Genomic DNA, 16,941 nt, shown 5'->3' with positions numbered 1-16,941 from the left:
GATGGGAGGGTGGGGGCAGGTAGGGGAACCAGTCTACTCTGATATACTTTATTTCTGAAAAGAAAATCTAAGGCAAATATGGCAATGTGTTAAGATTTGGTAATCCTGGGTGGTGGCAGTGGTTTAGTCGCTAAGTCATGTCTGACCCTTGTGACCCCATGGGCTGTAGCCCACCAGGCTCCTCTGTCCATGGGATTCTCCAGGTAAGAATGCTGGAGTGGGTTGCCATTTCCTCCTCCAGGGGATCTTCCCAATCCAGGAATCAAACCCTGGTCTCCTGCGTTGCAGGTGGATTCTTTACCGACTGATCTATCTTGGGTGGTAGGTTAGCATTATTACTCTACTTTTCTGTTATGCTTAAAATATTTCATTAAAAACATGCATATCTTTAAAATATCATAATTTGAGTCATGTAGGATGTTCTAAAAATAGCCGTTGTTACTTTTGCAATGACTTGAAGCGTAACAAGATTTTCTGAACATGATTTATACGTTTAACCAGTAAGAAAAGTCATCTTGGAACTTGTGGGTTTTCTTTGTTTTTTCCTGACCATGTGTTAGGTCTGTAGAGTAATGCATGTCAGGGATGCTTTTTGGACATTGCTAGATCAGATGTGACACACCAGTCTGAAGGTCGTCATTTACTGCTGTTTCCTCTCTCGTCCCAGGAGACTCGCTCTGCCCCACCTGAAGTCCATATGGCTCTGTATGATGAGGACCTCCTGAAAAATCCCTTCTACCTGGCTCTTCAGAAGTGGCGTCCTGACTTGTGCAACAAGGTGGCCCAAGCTCATGGCATTGTAAGTGCATCGATCCCGAGGGTGGTCCTCTGCTGGGTGTGGGAGGCTCACCTACAAATATGGTAGACTTCAGTTAAATTTAGCAGGAGTCAGGTATAGAACTGCTCAGTGCAGCAAGCCCCAGACTATGCTCGACATGTGGACGAGCAAAGAGGAACCGCCCTGAGCAGCTTCCTCCAGGAAGCCCCCTGAGACTGCTTCAGCCCGGGTGTAATCTTTTCTCTGAACTCTCAGCCCCCATTATCACTGCTCTCATGGTAGTCACCTCTGTTTCTCCTGTTTCCATGTTGACCAGGAGGGCTTCTCCAGGGCAGAAATCATATCCTTCCTTGTCTGTGAGATGGGTGCTCACTCCTGCAGAATAGGGGAACGTGTAAATGTACGGGTATGTCACCTTCAAAGGCATTTCCTGAAGAGGAGGAGCCAAGGGAAGTTTCATAGTAGAGACCACAACCTCAGAAGCCTACAGGGGCAGCCAGGTAACAGGAGCCAGAGAAGAGAGAAACCGTGGTCTGTTGGCAGGGCGTCTGCTGCCTGGAGGGAGGAAGGGCCCACACTGCAGGCCTTTTTTCATTCCGAGGTTGGTGAACTTGGCTGACATCTTACACACCGTGGGATACAGAGAGTTAGCTGGGCGCCTTTGTGCCGCCTGCCTATGGCAGGGCCTCTTCTTTTTTTTTTTTTCTAAATAATTTTTATTTATTTATTTTTGGCTGCGCTGGGTCTTTGTTGCTGCAAGGGCTTTTCTCTAGCTGCGGCGAGCGGGGGCTACTCTGAGTTGCGGTGCTCGGGCTTTGCATTGCGGTGGCTTCTGTTGCACGGCGCGGGCGCTAGGGCATGCGGGCTTCAATACTTGCTGCGCGTGGGCCTCTTCCCTTCCTGCATGTCCTCTTTTCTTCTCATACTTTTGTTCCTGCTTCTCTTACCCAGTGATGGGGTCTTAAGTGAGTCAGGTGGCCGAGGGTTTGAACCAAAGGAGAAATGAGTCAGCTCAGGTTTCTCTGCAACCTTAGAGCTGACTTTTCCATGCTTAGCCCACCCCTCTGCCATCAGAAGCCTGTTTTTTGTTTTTTTCCCCCAAGTCCCTTCTGGCTTTTATGATTGGCTTTGTGATTAATATCTCTTTCCCAGAATTTTTTTTACTTTGGATTTTAGAAGTCATAAACTTCATTATTTAAAAAAAAAAAAAGGCTAAGAGAATACAGTTATTTCCAAAGAAGAAAATAAAATTCTCATAAAGCTCGCCACAGGTGTTCACTGTCATCCGTTCATTTCACAGCAGCTCTTAAATGCTGCTATGTGTAAGACATTAGGTTTGATGTGGGAGATTCAGCCAAAAATATGAGTAGGCATCACGATTTTTACCCTCATGGATCTCTACCCAGACTTCTAGTGGGAGAGACGGTCTCACTCTGGGTTAATATTTAACTAATTATGGTTACCGTCCAAGGGATTTTCCAGGCAAGAATACTGGAGTGGGTTGCCATTTCCTTCTCCAGGGAATTATGGTTAAGTGTCACAGAGAAAAGGCCCAGACATCATGTTAACTGAGAGGGCCTGACCCAACTGGGGAAATCTTTCCTTCCCATGTTTGTTCTGTGGTATTTTGAAAAGAAATACTGTCTAGATAAGAGTGTATTATCACAGGTAACTTTCTCTTTTTAAAAGCGCCGTACTGCGGACCGCTGTTAACCTCTCAGGAAGCCTGAGACAGGGACCTGTCTCACTCGTCACTGTGGTGCCAGCACTTAGCATGCTCCCTGTCACCCAGGAGGTGCTTTTGCAGCTGCCAGCTCAGAATCCCACTCAAGCTCACTTTAGCAAAAGGAGAATTTGAAATAAGAACTTTAGCATCTCGGTCACCTTCCTCTAAGATACATCGAGGAATAGGACATGCTTCTTATTTTCTTTTTTAGCCTGTGAGGTGTGCATGTGAGATCTTAGTTCCCTGGCCAGGGATCAAATTTGTGTCCCCTGCATTGGGAACGTGGAGTCTCAACCACTGGCCCACCAGGAAAGTCCCGGGAGATACTTCTTAAGTTGCCATCCCGAGATCCCAAGGGTGCCCTAGGCTTCTTACTCCGGCTCCCGATGAGATCCACAAGGGGCTGTGTGGGGCCCGCATTCAGTAGACGTGAGAATCAGCGAGGCCAGCTCCTCAGGAAAGGGCAGCTGTGGGAAAGAGCCGGCTGCTGCTGTCCTGTTCAGCCAGGCCAGGTGCTGATAACCAACTCCTGCCACCTGTTGGCCATGTGATGGAGCCCCGGCTCATCTAACCTGTCTTATTGCTCTTTCTGGGTCTGTTGGTTGAGTGTAAAAAGTAGAATATCCCAATGACCTCTAGAAGAGAGAGCACTCATCCTTTCTGCCATCTCTGAGGGACCCACATGGCCTCAGCAGGTGAATGCTATATTTCCTTTCACGGGGCTTGGCCACTGGGCTGAGTTTGTGCTAAGTCACTTTAGTCATGTCCAACTCTTTGCTGGCCTGTGGACTGTAGCCCACCAGGCTTCTCTGTTGGTGGGACTCTCCAGGCAAGAACACTGGAGTGGGTTGCTATGCCCTCCTCCAGGGCATCTTCCTGACCCAGGAATTGAACCCATGTCCCTTAAGTCTCCTGCATTGGCAGGTGAGTTCTTTACCACTCGCACCCAACCTGGGAAGCCTGGACTGAGTTGGGTGGCCCTTGAATCTGCCCTGGGGATTAGGGTCCTTTACTAGGCTCTAAAAATGTGAAGTCACCACTTTTTATTTACTCTTTTATTTGGCTGCATTGGGTCTTCTCCACAGCACATGGGGTCTGAGTTCCCTTACCAGGAATCAAACGCGTGTCCCCTGCATTGCAAGGTGGACTCTTGACCACTGGCCCTCAGGAAAGTCCTAAAGTCACCACTTTTGAACATGTGTCTCCCCAGGCTTAAATGCCCTTCACATCTCCCTCTGCAAATGGAGCCGGCAGGCCCCCTCACACGATAGCTGAGGGTGCAGGCTGGCTGTTCCCCTCACCTGTCCCAGCCCCTCCTCGAGTTTGACTTCCTTCCTGAACCTGCCTTTGATGGGGCTGCCCCGTGTCCTGGAAGGCACCGCCTGCCACCATTTGCTCTTTGACTGGACAGTGGAACCCCATCTCCTAAAGTTCCTTCCCATTCTGATTCCAGAGACCTGTGACGCCCACACATTGTCTCACAGTCACCTTGTTCTTGTGACCGTCTGGTTATTATGCAATGAGTTTTCTTCAGAGCAGCTGCGTAGGCCTCCCGCACCCCGGGGCTGTTGTTCTTGGGGCATTGGGCAAAAGTTCTCCAGATTTCCCTGGTGGACCGGAGGGTGGGGGGTGGGTCCATTTGCCTATAGGAAAAACAACAATAGCAAAAGGAGATGACATTTGGTCCTTTAATCATGGCCCTGTAATTATGGGTCTAATTATGGGGTATGCAGGCTTCTGAGGGCTCACCTGGGAACCTAGCATCGTGACTTCTAAGTTCCAGGGAACTGACTCAAGAACATGCTTATACAGCCCAGCTAAGGGCACTGAAGTTCATGTTCCAGTTCTCAGAATTTGCTTAGTAGAGCTTCATCTGACAAACACCGAGTATCTCCTATACTCCAGACACCACGCTGGGTTTGCAGGGTTACTCGGAGGAATGGGGGACACGACATGCCTTTGGGGATTTCCACAAACAGGTCATTTGTAGGCCAGAGGGTTGAGTATTAGGACAGAAGTCGTCATGTGCTCCTGTGGAGTAGCCGACCCAGGCAGGGGGAAGTCAGGAGGGTACGCTGGAGTGAAAGTGAAAGTGAAGTCGCTCAGTCGTGTCCGACTCTTTGCGACCCCATGGACTGTAGCCTACCAGGCTCCTCTGTCCATGGGATTTTCCAGGCAAGAGTACTGGAGTGGGTTGCCATTTCCTTCTCCAGGGGATCTTCCCAACCCAGGGATCGAACCCAGGTCTCCCGCATTGTAGACAGACGCTTTACTGTCTGAGCCACCAGGGAAGTTCTACCCTGGAGTAGGTATGACTAATGCTAATTCTTGTTTTTATGCTTTCTTTTCTTTAATGACTATTATTTTTAAAAAATTCTTTACAAAGGGGTTATAATAAAAAGTTTTATTGTTAAGCTCTGAACTGAGTCCCTAACTCATGGTCTTCTCAGCAACTCTGAACTTTGCGTCTTCCACACCGGCTGCTACAGCTCCACAACCTCCGTTCCAGAAATAGTCTGAACCTCCCTCCTGCGAGGGCCCTTGGCACCTGAGCCTGCCTCCCGTGGGTGGCTTCATAGCCACCCACCACTGATCCTCCTCACACCGGTCTCAGCAGGAACCTGGTGGATGGATGGAGCCACAGAGAGCCAGCCACTGGCTTCTGCTTGCAGTGAAATGCACCAGGCAGCCTCGCCTGCCTGAAAACTCTGGGAGAGTCCTTGAAATTGGAGGCTTCCCTGTTCACTCAGCAAGCACTGATTGGTATCTACCCTATGGTGAGCCATGGGCTTGGTAAGGGGGATGCAGTGCCTCAGGAGCTGGCCGTGCTTATTTAAGGAGGCAGAGAAGGTATGTGTACACAGCGAGGATGACACAGGATGCAGTCGCAGTGGTGGGGGGGTGAGCGGTGTGTATCTCTGAAGCACTCAGAAGCTCCTGGCCCCTCGGAGGCCCCGCCCGCACCCACTGAGCTGGAGTGGGGCAATCCCGTTGCCTGCCTTTGGCCACCTAAATCCCTTAGGCCTGGGTCATGCTGTCCTCTTGCCTGGGGCCAACCCTCTCATCTCCAAGATCTTTTTGTGTTCCAGGTTACAGTGAGGCCGTCTAGGAGCCTTGAGGCTGTTTCTTGATTCTCATACATGAGGGTCTCTTGTTTTTTTAAGCTGCACTTTTATTAACCTTTTAAAATTATTATGATTGTCTCCCCTTTTGCTCTCTCTCCTCGTCTGGTACCACCAAGCCCACCTCAGGACCTTTGCACATGCTTTCTTCTGACGGAAGTGTTCTTCCCTGGACTTCCTTGGTGGTGCAGTGGTGAAGACTCTGAGCTTCCACTGCAGGGGGCTTGGGTTTGATCCCTGGTCTGGGAACTAAGATCCTGCGTGCTGTGTGGTGTGCCCCCTCCAGAAGAAGTTTTTCCCTTAGATCTGTACTTGGTAGGTCCTTCTCTCCATCCATTCGTTGCTCAAATGAGGCTTTCTCAGAAAGCCCTCCCCCTTAACAACTTGACCTGAGTTAGCTAACCTTTGCCCCACTCCAGGCATTCTCTGGCTTGATGCCCTGCTTTATTATCTGCATAAAACTTACTGATATATGGAATCTGTTACATTGTTAAAAAAATCTGTAGCCCCCACTTAGAATGTAATGTCATGAGGACAGTTCACCATATCTCCAGCAGTGCCCAATGTCATGAATATTGAATGGAGAAAAAAACAGGAAAACCAAACTCAAATTTTAATACTTACTTGAATAAAGTTGGCTACCTGAAAATTTTTTTTAAAAGTTATTGTGTTTAATCTCAAACATGAACAAGTGAAAAGAATCATACCATGCACCCCTGCTGCCCTCATCTCTCAGCCGGGCTCAGACGCCAGCACTTCTCACTTCAAACCCTGCTGCCCTCTCCCCTCGGCCAGGGGATCATTTGGAAATAAATTCCAGAAAATTATATAAGGTAGTCATACTGACACCCCACTCCAGTACTCTTGCCTGGCAAATCCCATGGACGGAGGAGCCTGGTGGGCTGTAGTCCATGGGGTCATGAAGAGTCAGACACGACTGAGCGCGTTCACTTTCACTTTTCACTTTCATGCATTTCAGAAGGCAATGGCAACCCACTCCAGTGTTCTTGCCTGGAGAATCCCAGGGACGGGGGAGCCTGGTGGGCTGCCGTCTATGGGGTTGCACAGAGTCGGACACGACTGGAGCGACTTAGCAGCAGCAGCAGTCATCTGATTTCATCTGTAAATCTTCAGGAATGTAGTTTTCAATGATAAGGACTTTAAAAAAACCCACAAGCTCACGCCATTATCATAGCTCAGAGATTCCTCAGCAACTCTTCAGTGTTGTCGCTCACCATGCAAATCTCCCACATCATCTCATCATTTTTTGTTTTCCAGTTGGTTAAATCAGAATCCAGAGGAGATCCACACATTATTCTGAATTTGATAGGCCTTTGTTTTTTTCAGTTGAAGTTATAGTTCAGCTCAGTTCAGTCGCTCAGTCGTATCCGACTCCTTGCGACCCCATGAATCGCAGCACGCCAGGCCTCCTGTCCATCACCAGCTCCCTGAGTTCACTCAAACTCATGTCCATCGAGTCGGTGATGCCATCCAGCCATCTCATCCTCTGTCGTCCCCTTCTCCGCCTGCCCCCAATCCCTCCCAGCATCAGAGTCTTTTCCAACGAGTCAGCTCTTCGTTATAGTTGATTTACAGTATTGTGTTAGTTTCGGGTGTACAGCGGTGATGCAGTGATTCAGTTCTTTTTCAGATTCTTTCTCATTACAGGTTATTACAAGGTATTGAAGATAGTTCCTTGGGCTGTACAGTAAATCTGTGTTACTGGGTATGCCTTTTAAGTCATTCTTTTTTCTCCTAATGAGCTAAACTTTTAGAATAATTAAACCGTACCTACTTAGTGTGTAAAGTTCATCCATATTGACATGTCTACAGGCTTGTGAAGCCATCACTGCAGTCTTAAGTGTCTTATTATTGTGTTTTTAATTTTGAAAAATTAAATTCCATTAATAATTATTATTACTTTCCAGCTGCACGTTTTTGTCGCAGTGCACACGCCTTCCCTCGGTGCAGCTCACAAGCTTCCTTTGTTGTGGAGCAGGGGCTCTAGAGCACACAGGCTCATTAGTTGTGGCACGAGGGCTGAGTTGCCCCATGGCATGTGGGATCTTAGTTCCCTGACCAGGGATTGAACCCACGTCCCCTGCATCAGTAAGGGAGATTCTTAACCATTAGACCACCAGAGAAGTCCCTTAAGTTTCTTTTTAGCTATATCCCTTTCTTTCCTCATTTTCCTTCTTTCCTTGAAATTCATGTATCCAGGTCATTTATCCCGTAGGCTTTCCTACCTTCTAGCTTTCGCCAGTTGCAGTCCTGTGTTGGTGTTCACCAAAGTCCTCTGGTCTTTGTATTTCCTGAACTTGGTAGCTAAGTCTAGTTCTGGGTCTGATTCAGTCTTGATTTTTTGTGGAGGGGCAGGGCCACTTCATACACAGTGGTGATCTTTCATCAACGAGGGCCTCCCTTTCCTGCTCTGAGGACTTGTTGTGCCCCTGTCCCTCGTGGGGAGAGAGGCCATGCTGCTCTTTCTGACCTACCTAGGGAAGCTCCTGATGACAGCTGCTCTAAGGCCCCAGAGTTTCATGGTGTCTTTGCAGAGGGAACTCCAGCAGGGACTGGGCTGTGTTCCTAGCACTGGCCTCCAGGAGGCCTCAGGACAGGGCAGTGATGGGTGTGGGTGGCAGGAGTTTAAGACATGGCTCTGCCACTCTCTCTGTACCCTAGGACAAGTTGCTGAACTCCCTTGAGCCTTAGTTTCCTTGTCTGTACGATGGGGACAGTGCAGAAGCCCCTTGTCTTGTTCCAGCGGCTTCAGGAGTCGGGGCCCTGGTCAGGGGCCCGCCTGGTCGACCCCCTTGGTCGTCTTCTTCCAGGTGCACTTGAGAGCCTCCTCTTAAATGTGAGTCCCCGGGCCACGCACAGATGCGTGGATGCCAGGGCACTTTCCTTTGCTGCACTGAGCAGAGAGGCTGGAATCAGGTCAACGTGGTGGCCACGGTGGGACCAAAATTCACGTTTCAGGTTGAACCTGCTCCAAAGACAGAGTCTGGCACCTGAAATATCCCTGGTGGAGGTGGCAGCCTGAGCTAGGAAACTGTATTTCTGTGGCTGGTACAACCAACTGATCACAATTGGGCTTAAAAAAAGCATAGAAAAAAGATGGGAAGGAAACTGTCCTCAATGTGCTGTGTTTATCGTGAAGGTGGTGGGGTTACGTGTCATCTTTTAGTTTCACTTTTCTGTACCCTTCAAACCTTTCTTCACTTGGAATCGTTCCTGAGCCTGCTGAGGACAAAGTCGCCACCTGGGGTAGCTCTGGGGAGGGGCCCAGCGGGGTGGGACCGAGGCCCCCCCACCTCCATTGCCCTCACCCCTGAGATCCTGGATGGATGAGACGTCCATCCAGGCTTCCATCACAGCGACAAGAGGTTAGCTGCTGCTGCTTTGACCTGTAACCCCAGGGGTTGTCTGCCTGCAGGTCTCCACTGCAATTCCAGCTGGAGCATCTTTGGATACACCCCGTTCCGCTGAAGTTGTAAACAACACATCTGTTTAGTATTCACCTTATTTTTTTTTTCCAGGTGTTAGTACCCTGCAAAGGAAGCCTGTCAACCAGAATTCAGTCTACTTGTCAGTTTGAGTCCTATATTTTGATCCCAGTGGAAGAACACTTTCAGACCTTAGATGGAAAGGTATTCTTTCGTTTCCTGCGGCTCACCTAGCACCACTCACTCAGCGTCTGAGAGTTCGGGAGGGAAGGGGATCCTGCTGCTCACCCTTTCTTGTCCGTGTTACCTGGTGGCTTTGACACCACAACAGCCCTGCTGCCTTTGAGTGAAGAGAAGCTGGCCGTGGAGAGCAGGGTCCTGGCTGTGGCCTGGAGTTGGAGGTGGTGCTGGTCACATCTCCCTTAGCCCATGAGGCTTCTGCCAGGGAACTGGGGAGTCGCTGGGACACCTCCTCAGAGAGGCCCTGTCAGAGCAAGCTGTTTATCCCTGTGCCCTTGGGATCAGAGATGAATTTCTAATTTTTTAAGAAACCTGTAGGGTGAGATGGTCAGATGGCATCACTGACTCAATGGACATGAGTTGGAGCAAACTCCAGGAGATAGTGAAGGACAGGGAAGCCTGGCGTGCTGCTGTTCATGGGGTCGCAGAGTTGGACACTACTTAGTGACTGAACAACAGCAATGACACAGGAAGTTTTAACCTATAGAAAGTTCCAGTAATGTACAGAGAGCATTCACATAGCTTTCTCTCCAGACTGGTCAGCTGTTTGCATTTTTGGCCACATCTGTTTCATCTCCCCACCCCCATTTATCTATCTTTCTATCTGTTAACACACACACATATTGTTACTTTTTTCTGAACCTTTTTCACAAAGAGTGAGAATAAGTTGCAGACACCCTGTCCCTTGGGCTTCAAAACAATGTGTATCTCATATAATTCAGCACAGTGATCATACTCAGAAAATTTCAGGTTGGCAGAATACTCTTCTCCAACATACTGTCCTTAAATAAACTGTGCTAACTGTAATACCCTTTTAGAGCAAAAAAGACCTTTTTTTAAGATTCAGGATCATGCAACATATTCAGTTTTTATCTTTTTAGTTTCTTTCTTATGGAACAATTCTCAGCCTGTGTCTTTGATGACACTGACATTTTTGTCTTCCTTTGTAAACTCTCCCTCAGTGTGGGTTTCTTTGATGTTTGCCTTGGTTAGATTCACAGCTAAGCGTTTTCAGTTAGAATGCCTACTGGAGGGTGCTTTATCTCAGTACTTTGTGTCCGGAGGTATGTGACGTCTGTCTGTCTCATGGTTGATGTTAACTTTGGGGTAGGCATTTTCTTGTTTGTTTTTTTAAGTGGAAGCAGATAGTTTCTGAGAGGGGTAAGTTCCGTCCCTGGTCAGGAATGGCTGTGGTCCCCAGCCTACCCACAGTCAGCAGTGGGGGCCCACGCTGGTTTAGCTGGGGCTTGTGGGTGCTTGGGGGGGGACAGGAGGTGGGTACAGTGTGCCAGCGTGGGAGAGGGGAGTCTGCAGTCCTGCCGCCCCTGGCAGGCTGCTGTTTTCCTGCAGGGTTCTGCTCACCACAGCTGTGCATCAGTTTACTTGTTCACTTCCCAAATCCATCAGAACAGAAGCACCAGGCTCATCGTGGCACCCCAGCCACGGCCAGAGTGATGAGCCAAGGAGGGGTGCAGCGAGCATCCTCCGACCCTTCTGGGTCATCTGGGTCATTCTGATCTCTTATTCAGAGAGGAGAACCTTCTTTTTCTTTTTCCAGAGAACACAGGCTTTCTTCTTCTCTAAGGAACAGCTTAATGCTTTTCTGTTGTGACATATGAAATTGGTCAGGGTATTATGTAGCCACCATAACAGGGTGAACAAGGAGGAAAGAAGATTGAAGTATTGCTGCCCTCCTGAAAACCACACTGGGGGAGAGGTGGGTAGGTGGGTGGGGTGAAGCGCCTGATGGTGGCCAGGCTGAGAGGGGCTGGTGGTCACAGCGGCTGCTGGTGCAGTGACCTGTCTCTTGTTCTAGGATGTCTTTATCCAAGGAAACAGGATTAAACTAGGAGCTGGTTTCGCCTGTCTTCTCTCAGTGCCCATTCTTTTTGAAGAAACTTTCTACAATGAGAAAGAAGAAAGTTTCAGCATACTGTGCATAGCCCATCCTTTGGAAAAGAGAGAGAGTTCAGGTATTCTGGGAGAAAACCCCTTTCTCCTGACTGGGAGAAACCTGCTTGCGGAACTTCTTCCTGACACAGCGGTTATGAACATCTCATAAGATATTCAGGAGCCCATGAGAAACCTGCATAACTGCTTACAAGAATTCCCCCTGGAACATAGATCGGAAAGTCATCTTGAGCCAGCGTGATGTGGGTGAGGCCACATCACATGCGGCTACATGTGACCTCAGTGGGAATGTCACGCCCTGGAGCTGTGCAAAACGGCAGCCCTGGCTTTGTCTCTGGGCCTCAGCTTCAGGACTGTCTTTTATGGCATTGTTAGTCACGGAGCCCCACTGCCATGCTTCTCTGAGATCTCATTATTTTCAACAGATAATATAAGTCTTCGGTGCTCCAAGAAAATTGAGATAATGATGTACCAAATGCTGTCCGAGGTCTTATTGTCAAGAATCAGGGCTTCATCACCAGAACCTCCCAGGCCATGCCTGTGATCCCGGAGAGTTCAGGTTTTTGTCCCAGGAAAGGGCTTCAAGAGGGCCAGGCTCCCTGGACCCCCACCTGGGCCACTGTTGGGTGATGTCTTGAAATAAGCTTATCCCTCTCCTCCTGTGGTAGATGGTGACCCAGGAGCTGGCGGAGCAGGGCAAAGGGTTGTGGGACTTCTTTTCTTCAGGAAACAGCAATGGCTTCAGCCAGCCTGACCCGCTTGTCTCTTTTTTTCAGAAGAGACTTCGACATCCTCAGATTCTTTTTCCCTGAAAACCATCGAAGATGTGAGAGAATTTTTGGGAAGACATGCGGAGAGATTTGACAGGAACATCACCTCTTTCCAGCGAACGTTCAGAGAGTGTGAACGGAAGAGCCTCCGTCATCACATAGTCAGTAGCTGAGCCCTGCTTTGCCATAGGCGTGCCCTGCTCAGAGCGCCAGGATCACTCTGCCACTTTGCTGCCGCCTCTGTTGGCAACGTTTACATATCTGAAGCGAACATTTAAACGTCCAACAAAATGTTGGATTCCGTTTAAATGTTTCTTGTTACCTAAAAAAGTAATAAGCACAGTAGAAAACCTGAAAAGTCACAGAGAAGTATCACGATGAATATTGTTATCATCTGTGTTAACCCTAAGGGGAATTTTTTTTCCTACTCTTAATGCATAGACACCCCCCAAAAAATTGGAAAAAAAAATCACATACTTAATTAAAAAAAAAAAAAATCACATACTTAGTTTGATAAGCTTGCATTAGGACTTAAGAGCTTTTTGCCCAGGAAATCCACTTTGTGAGATATTCTCTTGGCTGCATCCTGGGTTCAGTGTCGTGGCCTCAGATTCTGAGGATGGCCTCTCTCTGCTCTGTATTCCGCAGGACTCCGTGAATGCTCTCTACACCAAATGCCTCCAGCAGCTGCTGAGGGACTCCCACCTGGTAAGCAGCATGGCCTGCAAAAGAGAGACTTGCCAGAAAGAGAAAGACAAATACCATACAATGTCACCTATACGTGGAATCTGAAGTATGATATGAATGAACTTATCTACGGAACAGAAACAGACTCACAGACACAGAGAACAGATTTGTGGTTGCCAGGGAGGAGAGGGCTGGGGGAGGGGTGGAGGGGGAGGATGGGGAGGGATGGAGGGGGAGGATGGGGAGGGATGGAGGGGGAGGATGGGGAGGGATAGTGGGGGAGGATGGGGAGGGAGGATGGGGAGGGATGGTGGGGGAGGATGGGGAGGGATGGTGGGGGAAGTTGGGGGAGCGATGGTGGGGGAGGTTGGGGGAGAGATGGAGGGGGAGGTTGTTAGAGGGATGGTGGTGGAGGTTGGGGGAGAGATGGAGGGGGAGGTTGTTAGAGGGATGATGGTGGAGGTTGGGGGAGAGATGGAGGGGGAGGTTGTTAGAGGGATGGTGGTGGAGGTTGAGGGAGAGATGGAGGGGGAGGTTGGGAGAGGGATGGTGGGGGAGGTTGGGGGAGAGATGGTGGTGGAGGTTGGGGGAGAGATGGAGGGGGAGGTTGTTAGAGGGATGGTGGTGGAGGTTGGGGGGGGATGGAGGGGGAGGTTGGGAGAGGGATGGAGGGGGAGGTTGGAGGAGGGATGGAGGGGGAGGTTGTTAGAGGGATGGTGGTAGAGGTTGGGGGAGAGATGGAGGGGGAGGTTGGGAGAGGGATGGAGGGGGAGGTTGGGGGAGAGGGATGGAGGGGGAGGTTGGGGGAGGGATGGAGGGGGAGGTTGGGGGAGGGATGGAGAGGGAGGTTGGGAGAGGGATGGAGGGGGAGGTTGGGGTTAGCAGTTGTAAACTACGACATATAGAAAGGATAAACAACCAAGTCCTACTGTATAGCACAGAGAACTCCATTCCATATGCTATGACGGACTGCCCTGGTGCTCCAGTAGCTGAGACTCCGTGCTCCCAGTGCAGGGGCCTGGATTTGATCCCTGATCAGGGAACTAGATCCCACACGCTGCAACTAAGAGTTTGCGTGCCACAGTTAAAGATCCCAAGTGCCTCAACTAAGACACTGTGCAGCCAAATAAATAAATGCATATTTTTTAAAAAAATCCTTTGATGAACCATAATGAAAAAGAATATCATGGGAAAGAATGGCTATATAATGGAAAAGAATATAGAAAAGAAAAAGAGTATAGAAAAAAAATCTTTTCATAATGGAAAAGAATATAGAAAAAAGAATGTGTGTATATATATGTATATGTATGTGTATAACTGAATCACTTTGCTGTCCAGCAGAAATTAATACTGTAAATCAACTATACTTCAATTAAGAAAACAAAACCAAAACCAAAACAGAGACGTGTGGTTTGGCCCAGGCCAGTCCACGCTCTGTAACTGTCCTCTCCTTGTCCTCCAGAAAGTGCTCGCCAAGCAGGAGGCCCAGATGAACCTGATGAAGCAGGCGGTAGAGGTAAGGGCCCTGGGAAGTGAGGGGCGAGGAGGTCCAGGGCCGGGGCCTCCTCTGCTGCCCACTTTCCCACACACACACTCTTGAACCTGTTGACCTCACAGATGTATGTCCAGCATGATATTTACGACCTGATATTCAAGTACGTGGGCACCATGGAGGCAGCAGAGGTAGGTTCTGTGTCATCACCATGTAGGACGGAAGCCGTGTTCTAAGCCTTTTCAGACATTTGAAGCTTCATTAAAATCTCTCGTTAGGATGCTGCCTTTAACAAAATCACGAGGAGCCTTCAAGATCTTCAGCAGAAGGATATCGGTGTGAAACCTGAGTTCAGGTAAGGGTTTACACTGCAGCGTTGGCGTCCTCGGAGCCTGGGCCGCTGTGACCGAGAAGCGGGACCCTCAGTGGCAGCGTCAGCTCTAGGTGACGTGGTTCAGACTGTGGAGCAGGGCAGTTGTTTGTGACCAAAGATAAAGGCTTGAAGTTGGTAGATGAGTGTTTCAGAGCTGGCACATTGCTGCACCCAACTTCCAGCGTGCCAGTGGGTGGGAGCCGGAGGAGGTGGGGTCGTGCACAGCTGGTCTCTGGGTGGGCGTGCAGCTCACCCAGGTGGGCCTTGCACACTGACATCTCTCATCACCTGCTGGTCTGAGGGACCCCTGCCTTAGGGGCACCTCCTTTTGATTTTGTTTCTTTCTTTTTTTTTTTTTGGCTGCAGCTTGAGGCTTGCAGAACCCCAGTTTCCCGATGAGGGATTGTACCCTCACCCCACCCTGCAGTGGAAGCGTGGAGTCCTGTGCCCTGGACTGCCAGAAAATTCTCTGGAGCCCCTCCTTTTGAGTTGTATCCTGATGAAAGGATACAAAAATGTCTAATCTCTTTGTCTAATTTCCCCCCCCCTTTGGCCTATTTTACTCTGAAGCTAAGGATTGTTGATTTCTTTTTCCCCCTAATTTTTTGGTGCAGCTACATCACCTGGCAGCCTGCTTGAGACCTTGAAAGCTGCTGGGTTTTGCTGCTGTCTCAGATTACTTCTGAGTGTCTATTTCTGTTTGCCGTTACTTATGGTTTGCCGTGAGAAATGTAAATCTGAGGTTTGTGATTACCAAGAAGGAGGGCCTTCACACCGTGGTCTTATATGGTCATGTCCCAAATCACTTTGCAGCTTCAACATACCTCGAGCAAAGAGGGAGCTGGCTCAGCTGAACAGGTGCACGTCCCCGCAGCAGAAGCTGGCTTGTTTGCGGAAGGTGGTGCAGCTGATCACCCAGTCTCCCAGCCAGAGAGGTGTGTGCTCAGGGAAGGGGCTGGCAGGGCGGTGGCTGCAAAAGTCCAGATGCAAACATCTGTTGGGGAGCAGTGCCATCTTAAAGGGCCACAGAGATGGGCTGATGTGTAGTAGAGTATTCCCGTATGAGCACCCCAGAGCCTGTTCTGCAGAGTGGGTGCCTAGTAATGGGGGTAGGGGGTAGTGGGGTAGGTTAGGCATCTTTAGGTAAGGAAATGCTGGTGGAGAAGCAGTGGCCTCAAAAACAAGCTAAGCTAGTGATGGGTACAGGGGAGTTTAACTGTTAGGTTGTTCTAATTTTGTATACTTAAAATTTTCCATTATTAAAAGTAAAAACTAAAAATTAATGAGAAGGCAGATCTTTGTGGGCCAGTAGGGATGCTCTTCAAAGTGTATTAAATCAAATGAACAGGAGTGTGTACAGTATACTTCCAGGACACTGCACAAAGGGGGTGGCTCTATACCCATATATGTATACAGGGGGGTGATCATAGCCTCTCTTGGAATGATACATGGGAACCAACAGAAGTGGCTTCTGGGGAGGAAGTCTGGGTGGCACGGATGGGAGAGCCATGCATGGTCTGCTCTTTTGCACCATTTGGAATTTTAAATGTGTGACTGGATTACTTAAACAAAATTTCAATGAGAAGTTGCCCATCAGCCCTGGACTCTGCAGTGTATAAAATGGCAATGATCTCAGGAGGAAAGAGGCTTCTGGCAGTGATCCTGGCACACCTTCGAGTCGTATCCACCATCACCGACTTGCCTGGGCTCTTTCCCTGTCCTGGGATTGCTGGGGACAGGTAGCAAGGGGTGGTCTGCTTGGAGCTTGCTGTTTTCTGCACATGTTCTCAGGAGGCATTCATTTCCTCCTGGAGTCTGACATCTATTTAGGACACTAGAAAGGAAATTGTGCGATTGAATTTCTCCCCGATGTGTCATCTTCCCGGATTGTGGTTTTGTGGGTTGGACGGTGGTGGGGAGTTGATAACGCCTGTCAGTCCATTTGCGTCCCAGGATGGCCCTGAATGTGTGTTTCCTGCTTGCAGTTAACTTGGAGACCATGTGTGCTGATGATCTGCTGTCAGTCCTGTTGTATTTGCTTGTGAAAACAGAGATCCCTAATTGGTAATATTTTTTTTTGTTAAAATAACTTTTTTCAAAATGGCAGCACTGCACTGGGGTGGTTCTGGTATCACTCTAGAAGCTGAGCGCCCTGTAGGAGCCAGGTACCTGCCCTGCAAGGGCATCTGTCATTCCACCTGCAGGTGGGGAAAGTTTGGCCCAGAGATCTTACGTTTCTCTCTGGAACATGTGGCCAGTCAGCAGCTGAGAGGCAAGTGAGCTCCAGTTCTGTCTGGCTCCAAAGCCCATCCTTTTCTCACAGAAACCCAAATTCACCATAGAAAAAATCAGCTTCCTAAAAATTAGCTCATTGCAGGAAAGTAAGAAGCGACTTT

General features: G+C 49.1%; 1 protein-coding gene across 4 annotated transcripts in view; it reads left to right on the top strand.

Moving 5' to 3' along the window:
* The window catches only part of ANKRD27 (ankyrin repeat domain 27), a 60,839-nt gene that overhangs the window by 10,377 nt on the left and 33,521 nt on the right, over window positions 1-16,941 (top strand). For 2 of the 4 annotated variants that reach the window (XM_086351717.1, XM_086351716.1), the window contains exons 2-11: window positions 668-799; window positions 9,166-9,276; window positions 11,129-11,285; window positions 12,000-12,154; window positions 12,642-12,701; window positions 14,143-14,196; window positions 14,298-14,363; window positions 14,451-14,527; window positions 15,359-15,480; window positions 16,531-16,609. In XM_086351717.1, the coding sequence (XP_086207843.1) occupies window positions 698-799; window positions 9,166-9,276; window positions 11,129-11,285; window positions 12,000-12,154; window positions 12,642-12,701; window positions 14,143-14,196; window positions 14,298-14,363; window positions 14,451-14,527; window positions 15,359-15,480; window positions 16,531-16,609 (983 nt within the window). In that variant the 5' untranslated portion in view covers window positions 668-697. The remainder of the gene's footprint in view (window positions 1-667; window positions 800-9,165; window positions 9,277-11,128; window positions 11,286-11,999; window positions 12,155-12,641; window positions 12,702-14,142; window positions 14,197-14,297; window positions 14,364-14,450; window positions 14,528-15,358; window positions 15,481-16,530; window positions 16,610-16,941) is intronic. The other 2 variants (XM_086351718.1, XM_086351719.1) reach the window with 1 other exon arrangement.

Source organism: Bos grunniens, chromosome 18, assembly GCF_055505025.1.
Source record: "Bos grunniens cultivar Pamir isolate PY7600 chromosome 18, Bosgru_T2T1.0, whole genome shotgun sequence".
In the NCBI taxonomy this organism is placed as follows: Eukaryota; Metazoa; Chordata; class Mammalia; order Artiodactyla; family Bovidae; genus Bos; species Bos grunniens.
The sequence above is the reverse complement of the archived record's forward strand: the minus strand, read 5'-3'. Positions and strand labels throughout refer to the sequence as shown.